At 39.6% G+C, this 8,122-nt stretch overlaps 1 protein-coding gene across 1 annotated transcript in view; it reads right to left on the bottom strand.

The window, feature by feature from the left end:
- Positions 1–188: 188 nt before the first annotated feature.
- LOC102288637 (multidrug and toxin extrusion protein 1) overlaps positions 189–8,122 on the bottom strand; it is a 9,462-nt gene continuing 1,528 nt past the window's right edge. Inside the window, exons 2-16 of the mRNA XM_014340805.2 lie at positions 7,539–7,640; positions 7,381–7,449; positions 7,010–7,158; positions 5,930–5,972; positions 4,993–5,037; positions 4,795–4,892; positions 4,426–4,523; positions 3,966–4,147; positions 3,783–3,891; positions 2,859–2,934; positions 2,401–2,470; positions 2,175–2,307; positions 1,599–1,693; positions 1,458–1,521; positions 189–1,385 (exon numbers count right to left, since the gene is read on the bottom strand). Coding sequence (XP_014196291.1) covers positions 1,141–1,385; positions 1,458–1,521; positions 1,599–1,693; positions 2,175–2,307; positions 2,401–2,470; positions 2,859–2,934; positions 3,783–3,891; positions 3,966–4,147; positions 4,426–4,523; positions 4,795–4,892; positions 4,993–5,037; positions 5,930–5,972; positions 7,010–7,158; positions 7,381–7,449; positions 7,539–7,640 — 1,578 coding nt within the window. The 3' untranslated portion in view covers positions 189–1,140. The remainder of the gene's footprint in view (positions 1,386–1,457; positions 1,522–1,598; positions 1,694–2,174; positions 2,308–2,400; positions 2,471–2,858; positions 2,935–3,782; positions 3,892–3,965; positions 4,148–4,425; positions 4,524–4,794; positions 4,893–4,992; positions 5,038–5,929; positions 5,973–7,009; positions 7,159–7,380; positions 7,450–7,538; positions 7,641–8,122) is intronic.

Below are 8,122 nucleotides of genomic sequence, written 5' to 3'. Positions count from 1 at the left end.
AAAGTATTCAGAATACGTTACTGTCATTGAGTAACGTAACGGAATACGTTACAGAATACATTTTGGGGCATGTATTCTGTAATGGAATACATTTTAAAAGTAACCTTCCCAACACTGTATATACAACAATAACCCCAAGGTTCATGCACGAACCCTCAACTAAAAAACAAACAAAACTGTCACTGGAGTTCTGTTTTGGTCAAGTAACTTCGACCCTTTATTGACAAAACGAGTACAGTTAAACAATATTTCTATAAATCATTACTGGAAGACGTCCCACTTTTCATACCACAGTCATAGTTTTATTCTGAAAATATAGACTGTAAAGAATGTTACTTTAGTATTAAAACATCAGTATCTTCCTTCCACCAAAACAGACCAAGTGCCCAATCTGGAACCAGTTCCACCCTACAATAAAAGTTTTTTGTTCCGTTATATTCTGTTCTCAAACTGAAATGTGGCCTGGATCTCACTGTCCTGCACCAACACTGGACAAAGGTCAGCAGAAAAAAGTTATATAGTGTGTAAAGATGCACAGTGCTTTCTTTTTGCCTACAAGAGCAGGCCTAGTCCCAGTGAAGAGAGCGTGCTTTTGTGTTTCCTTGTCTTAACCCTGCCTAAGATGTACATGAAGGAAAGAGGTGGACTGCTCCAACAGTTGCAAGCAAGGATACACAGGTTTATCAGTGATGTTTAAAAGGAGTGTGACTAACTGTATGCAAACAATATCTTTAAAGTTGCTACATACTGCTACAGTGTGAATGGAATTACAGCAAAATATAAAATGAAATGAGAGGACTGGACGCTTCATAAAATGTGCATTAAATTATTTGCAGGTTCTGTATGTTACAAATTGACTGTAAAAATATCATCAAACTGATTATCATTATCAAACAGTGGCCTCATTTTACACACATTTTCATTAAAGGCCTTAATAAAGCTGTCCTTTGTTTACTACATATTCCGCCCTTTTCATCTTATTGAATTCATCTCTGTGGCCGGACAGTGTAAGACGGGGCACAGACTGCACACAACTGTTCCTCTGTTGAATCAACAGTGTAAGTAACCCTCCCACAAAAGAAGGTGCATTTTTATTACTTAGATAAACTTTGTGCTTTTTGTCCAACTGTCAACTTTGCATCATTTCAGCAGTGGAGTGAGGACGGTGTTGGTAATGACTCCAGCAGCGAGGATGAGGATCATGATGAGTATCGCCAGGCCGCGCCGTAACACCAGCTGTGACACTGACAGAACATCTCCCACTGTAGTGGTGTTGGTGGTTTGACTCTCTTCTGGTATTTGCATCTCCATCAATACGTGGTCCACCTCGGCGCTCTCACCACTGGATGCAATAGTACTGATTGGGGTCTGGATGAGATTAGAGTCTAGGGTTTGGAAAGAGAAGTATGAATAAGACACTGTAATAATGGGATGTTTCAGCCAGTTTGCCCACTCACCTCTATTTTCCATCTTGATCGTGTCTTTTTCTTCTTTGACGCGGACTCCCGCTCGCACTTCTGCCTGATCAGACACAACAGTCAATGACATGCTTTGATGAGTGAAAGTGTGATAAACTGTCAATAGATGCAGGTGTGCACCTCTTCAGCAGCCTTCTTCCAATTGAGTTTGCACAAAAATGTGATGAAAAAGATCGACTGCACGAACACGCAAACCGTAAGGCCTGCCCAAAATCCTACGGCAGAAAAAACAGAAGAAGAAGAGTTTTAATGGGTTGCCTGCTTGTCAGGCCGGAGGTACATTTAGTTTCTGACTGCTGCACACATTTGTTCCCAATACAGCATAACCTGAAAGACTTAACATGCGGTGATTGTCGCTTTCGCATAGCGTCAGCAGTATATGCATCATTTTAATGAAAGACAATTTAAGGTAAGATTAGATAAAGAATACTGTCTAAAATGTTTCATTTAAAAGGTTAAAGATTTAATTTTTCCTATTAGTACTTTTTTTTCTTTACATCTAATGTATTTATTTTTCTATGTAATTGTAATTCTGAGCATTTTGTATTTCATGATTTTGTGTAAAACTGTAAATAATCACCGAAAGATGACAACAACAGCAAATAATATTTTCTCTTATCTTGAATATGTCACATTAATTTACTGAGAAGGAAAATAAAAGAACTTGGAATGACTTCACTGCTCTGCCACCCTCACCTACAACTCCCATTTCGGCTGCAAACATCAGGGACACGCCAGTGGGTAAGCCAATAAAGTAGTACCCGACCAGGTTACACAGAGCACCAACCGACTGCTTTCCTACACCTCTGACAACTCCTCCAGTCACGCCCTGTAAACACAAACACAGATTTCTCTGAATCACATTTTATATTTTTCAGTATTAGCCTAAAATGTTGATCACTGCTGTAAAATCATTTCTTACCGCAATTGCATCACCAAGATGCAAGAAACCAAACACCAACATGATGTCAGAAACTCTCTGCAAAATATCGCTAAAAAATATGTGCAGTTAAAATACAGTCAAACACCATGAAGCATACACAAACTTGAAAAACGACCTTCAATGCAATGAGCTACATGTAACATGAAATTATTTGATTATTGTGTTCGTTTTTATCTAATCAACAATGTAAACCAGTCTTGTTTCAGTTAATGAAATGGACACTGGGACAAAGGGATGAATAACAAGCGTAACTGTTTTTTTTAAATTTGGCACCAGTATGTGTCTGTGAGTCAGCATGAAAGTTAAAGCCTTACTTAACATTCAACAGTTCAAGCAGCCACATAAAACAACCTGATGTGACCTATACAAGAATACTAAAATAAGTAACGGAGAAACTTGTCCTAGAGTAGAGGTTAAAGGTCAGAAATTATACTTACAGCTCTGAAGTAAAAATGTATCCAATTACATTTTTACAGGCACAGAAAATAGCGCTGACAAAGCACGCTATTATGACTGCAACGAGAAAAAGAAACCAGAATAAAATGCATTACACTCTTTTAAAATCATTCAATTTTAATATTGAAGGAAAAAGCGATGACAAGAACACAGAAAGCACTTTAAATACAGCAGCCAGGTTTATTAGATTACATTTTTATTGATTTACTCTGATGGGTCAAGAGGACACAGGCAGCCAGTGGATTTAAACCCATGGCCGTTTTGCTGTGAAGTGCCTTCCTGCATGGTTTATAGCTCGGTACAGCTTCCTTCCACAGTCCAAAGACATCCATGCTAGGTTAGCTAATGATGGGATAAGCTCCCATCAACAATATGGTATTGGATAAGCTGTTAAGGAGGTGGCAGGACGGATGGATTTATATTTTATTACATTTATGCTTCATATGCTTATTTAGGGGTGGCTGTAGCTCAGGTGGCAGAGCAGGTCAGCCACTAATCAGAAGGTCGGTGGTTCGATCCCAGGCTGCATCCTGGCTGCATGTCAAATATCCTTGGGCAAGATTCTAACCCCATGTTTGCCTACTGGTGGTGGTCAGAGGGTCCGGTGGCGCCTGTGTCCGGCAGCCTCGCCTCTGTCAGTGCGCCCCAGGGCAGCTGTGGCTACAATGTAGCTTGCCATTGCCAGTGTGTGAATGGGTGAATGACTGAATGTAGTGTAAAGCGCTTTGGGGTCCTATGGACTAGAAAAGCGCTATACAAATGCAGGCCATTTAACAATATTTTATTCAAAATTTTCTATTCATGAGGCTCAATATGAAATGAAACTAGAGCTGCTAGTGCTCAGTTATCAGTATTTTTAGTGCTTTCCATTTATGTAACACAGACAATAATACGTCGGTTCTTACATGCACAGATGATGGGGACTTTGCTTGACAGCTTGGCCTGCTCGATGTTTCCTGCACCAAGTGCATTCCCAACCCGTACGCTGGCAGCACTAGCAAACCCTAGTGGAATCTATGGAAAAAGTCCATGTGTAATTCCAAAATGTAACGCCAAATCAACATGCAAGCAAAACTGAGTGGAGTTACCATGTATGCTAGAATGGACAGCTCGTAGGTTATTGACTGAGCTCCCAACTCGGCCTCACTGATCACACCGGCCAGGAATCCTCCCACTTCAAACATCCACCACTCCAGACAGAGCATGAGCATGCTGGGGACAGCCAGCTGGACAAAGGGTCCCCACTCCTGGAGACAGTCGAGGGACCAACCTGTGGGTCAGAGTGACTCTATATGTCATCTTTCAAACTATTGGTTTAAATTATAATTTTATGATAGGCCTAGGATCAACAATTACCAATGAAGGATTTACATATATTTGACCTTACCATGAAATGTTATTTAAATCCCACACGTTTTAACTATTACAGAGATGTCTTAAAGTTTATTGAAACCCTCCTGTTAAAGAATAGTAACTGTCACGAATGACACAGCAAAATAAAAACATTTCAGCAAGTTCAAGATTCCCTGTAGAAGTAAAATGACTGACCTGCCCATGTAGCCTTATGCAGACCTCTCAAGTACATGTAAATGAATAAGACTGCTGCCAGCAAATACTGGGAGATGGCATTGGCTGCTGCTGATCCACTTAAAGACAAAAACACCGTAAAAAATAAACATTTAATGCCACATATTTAAAGTGACAATCAAATGAAACGCTATCAACAGAGCTACCCAAACTAAAATTAGAAGGTAATGTAAGTTTTATTTGACTTTTTAGTCATTTAATCTATCGTGCAATCTGTGTTAAATTCACTGAATCATTAAATAAAGAATTTAAAACACATTAGTTTTCTTTGACTGAATTTAGAGTTACATTCAACCAATGATGTCACAGGAATGATGGAGGAAAACTTACGCAACACCCAAATCCAGCTGATGGATGAGGACGTAGTTGATTATTGCGTTAAAGACATTTCCGATTGCTCCAGTTATAACTTGAGGACATATAATTCCCTGTACACCAAAGCACAAAATACACATAACATTCATGTTAATGTTTTAAATGCACAGCCAACTATTAAGGTAATGTTGGGCCATATGCACGTTCAAGCACCTGATTTTGAAGATACCTCCCCTGCAGCTGGTACATGAAAGTAGCCTGAAGAAAGCAAACATTAAATGATAAGAGACTCATTGACAGAAGTGAAGAACAAATTTGAGCACATGATCGGATCTTAGGTTAATCAGCACGCTAACACTTTTTACTGAAGATAATAAACAGCCAAAGCTGAGAAACATGTCAAATGACAATAAGTTACAGTTACTACAGAGTCATTGCATTTATATGCCTCCACTGAATGTCATTAACCCTTGTCTACTCTGTCCCAGAGTTTGTGGGATTGCTTTCTGATTTTCTGCAATATAAGTGCCTTAATGTGACTGTTGTGAATTGGAGCTGCTAAAAAAATGAACTGAGCTAAGAATTTGGACAGTTAGCTAAGGTCCTTTGAATCTAGGCAAGGCTTGTATGTTGTCCCTGTGCCTGTGGGTCCTCTTTGGGAATTCCAGCTTCCTCCCACAGTCCAGAGACATGCATGTTAGGTTAACTGGTGATTTTTAAATTGGCTGGAGATATAAATGTGTTCGTGAATGGTTCGTGTCTCTTCATTAGCCCTGCTATACACTGTGCAGGTTGTACCCTGCCTCTAGACCTGTGACAGCTGGGATAGGTTCCAGTGCCCCTGCAACCCTGATTTGAACAAGTGGAATAAAATTTACGGATGGCTTGAACTGAATCCTCTGGGAATAATGAGTGTTTGATGTTAATACATTGTAATAACAACCTAAAACGTTAAGCTGCTTCTGGAGAAAAAGTCGTCATCAACCAAGATCAGCAGGCGTCAAACATGAAAGACCGCACAAACCTAACCATGTGTAAATCTATTAAACTGTTAAGAACTTTGCATCTGGAACAGAGATCTAACAGATCTTTTAGCCGTGCTGAAATTGGTTATTTAACACCTTTCAAAACTCTGTCAAATCAAACTCACCGGCAGAGCAGGCATGAAGATCTTCACATAGAGCTGGGAAAGGCTTCATGTGGAAATGAAAAGACAAAGTAAGCCTGCAACACTGTTGATGGTGGCTGCACATAAATTATGGGCACATTGTATTTTTCTTGTTCTTTTACTTCATTCTGCACATTACTGTTTCCTACTTTGGTAAACAACAGTGACTTCATTGTGTTATGCTGTAAAATAAACCCTGTGTGACCAATGATGATGCTTCATTTTTGAACTTATCAGATCCAACTAATCCCAAATAGTTTAGACAAACTGAAAATGCATCTCAGGTCTCGTGATGTCAATTACGTTTTTTGCAACTTTACCCAAAAGTCGAGACATGTCACTGGCATGTTAACATAGCATGTAGTCTGAGACGCTGCTGGGCTGTAAACCAGTACACAGATCTAACCAGTTATTCCTCACAGTTTAGTAATGATGAACCCTAAACTCACTTGCATAGAAAGCTGAGTGACTTTAACAGCTGACTTGCAAATTGCTGTTTTCCCGAGTTTAATTTTAAAGCCCTGCAAGTACAAAGTTAAATATTTCCATAATCTGTGTGAAGAGGTCATAATTTGTTCTCCTGAATGAAAAATTCATGCCTTTGCATTACTGAATTCACATATTTGTGTTATGTTTAGAAAAAAGTCAGTGAACAGTAAACAGTAAGAACCAGCACACTGACAGTTCAGATTAAAAACTGAACAACGGTGGTGAAGAAAGTGGAGGATTTAGCAGTTAAACAGACATTTCTAGTCTATGATACTTCAACAAATGAACAAAACTGGTTTAAAAATATTTTTACACAGCTGGTACCACAGTTCTTTTTCTTTTTGGCTTTAGCTAAAATCTTTGTTCAGGAAAACGTCTGAATTTTCCAGTGCTCAGTTAACTGTTCACTGCCACTGCAGGTATAATGTGCTTTTAGATTACTGCATTGTTTTGCACAAACTAACAGTGCTTGGCATTTTGCATAACTTGAGTTTCTTTAAGAGCGAGACAGACACATGCTCAGCAGTGTCACAACATCCACGCGTCTGTTATTGCTGGTTAATAACGGCTCACCTGGCGACCTCTGGACTCTGTTTGACAGCAAGTAGGAGGGGCTCAGTGTTGATGAGGATGGCCCAACAAGGGAAACAGGCCAGCAGCAGAATCAGGACTCCCCTCTGGAGAATCACACCCACACGCTTCAAGTTACCGCTCCCATACGTCTGCGTGAAACAGGTAGACAGACGCTCGGGTGAGAAAAGTTGGAAAACACAGAATCCCACCAAAGAACAAGGGTATGACTGATCATAGAAAAATAACTCCACACAAAAGCTCAGTGTTGAGATGTTTAAAAGGGGATTCCAGGAGAACCTGGGAACCCAGCTGTGCTGCTTGTGTTTGTCTTGGTTACACAAATAAAGTGAAAGCTCTGGTGAGGACCCTACCTGAGATATGAGGGTATCACAAGTTAACGACAAACCGGTGCCAATGGAAATACCAGTGACGTTAACTACCTGCAAACGAAACACAACATGCATAAACTGGGGTAAAAAATGATGCATATTTACGGTTCAACAACAAAGGCACTGAAATGTCTGCTCACCGCAATTGATAATGCTACAGCTGCAAGTTCAGTTTTCCCCAGGTGACCACAGAACACCGTGCTGACAAAACCGATCATGAAAATCATGAACTGGGAAATGACCTGAAGTACAGAAGAGGAGATCCTGACTCTGTGTTGTATTTAGAAATACATTTAAAGGAAAAAATAAATAAGTAATGAATATGGTTAAAACATTTAGTAACTTAAGGATGTTAAACATTTAAGAAATATTGAAGCAAATGTATGTTGTTGATCTTTAAGCAAAATCTGGACTAATTTGACATATAATCCAAATAAGCCATAAAAACACAATTAATGCATCTAAAGTTAAATAAACATGATGCCAAACTGATAGGTTTGTAGCTTGAACCTATTCGCTGGAACGTTGAAGACAATATAATTACACAGCAAAGCAAGACACAAGGCACCAAAGTTCTCTGGTTTACTCATGCATGAGGGAGACCTGCCTAGAGCCAAGTGTCGTCCCACCACTTGACCTCCATCAGACTCTCAGCCAGGCTCCCCATAGCACTCCTTTTATTGTGGTTACATGAATATGCATAGGGTCATTAACATATAGCATC

The sequence above is a fragment of the Haplochromis burtoni genome, unplaced genomic scaffold (genome assembly GCF_018398535.1).
Source record: "Haplochromis burtoni strain Fernald_Lab_line unplaced genomic scaffold, NCSU_Asbu1 Contig_233, whole genome shotgun sequence".
In the NCBI taxonomy this organism is placed as follows: Eukaryota; Metazoa; Chordata; class Actinopteri; order Cichliformes; family Cichlidae; genus Haplochromis; species Haplochromis burtoni.
The sequence above is the reverse complement of the archived record's forward strand: the minus strand, read 5'-3'. Positions and strand labels throughout refer to the sequence as shown.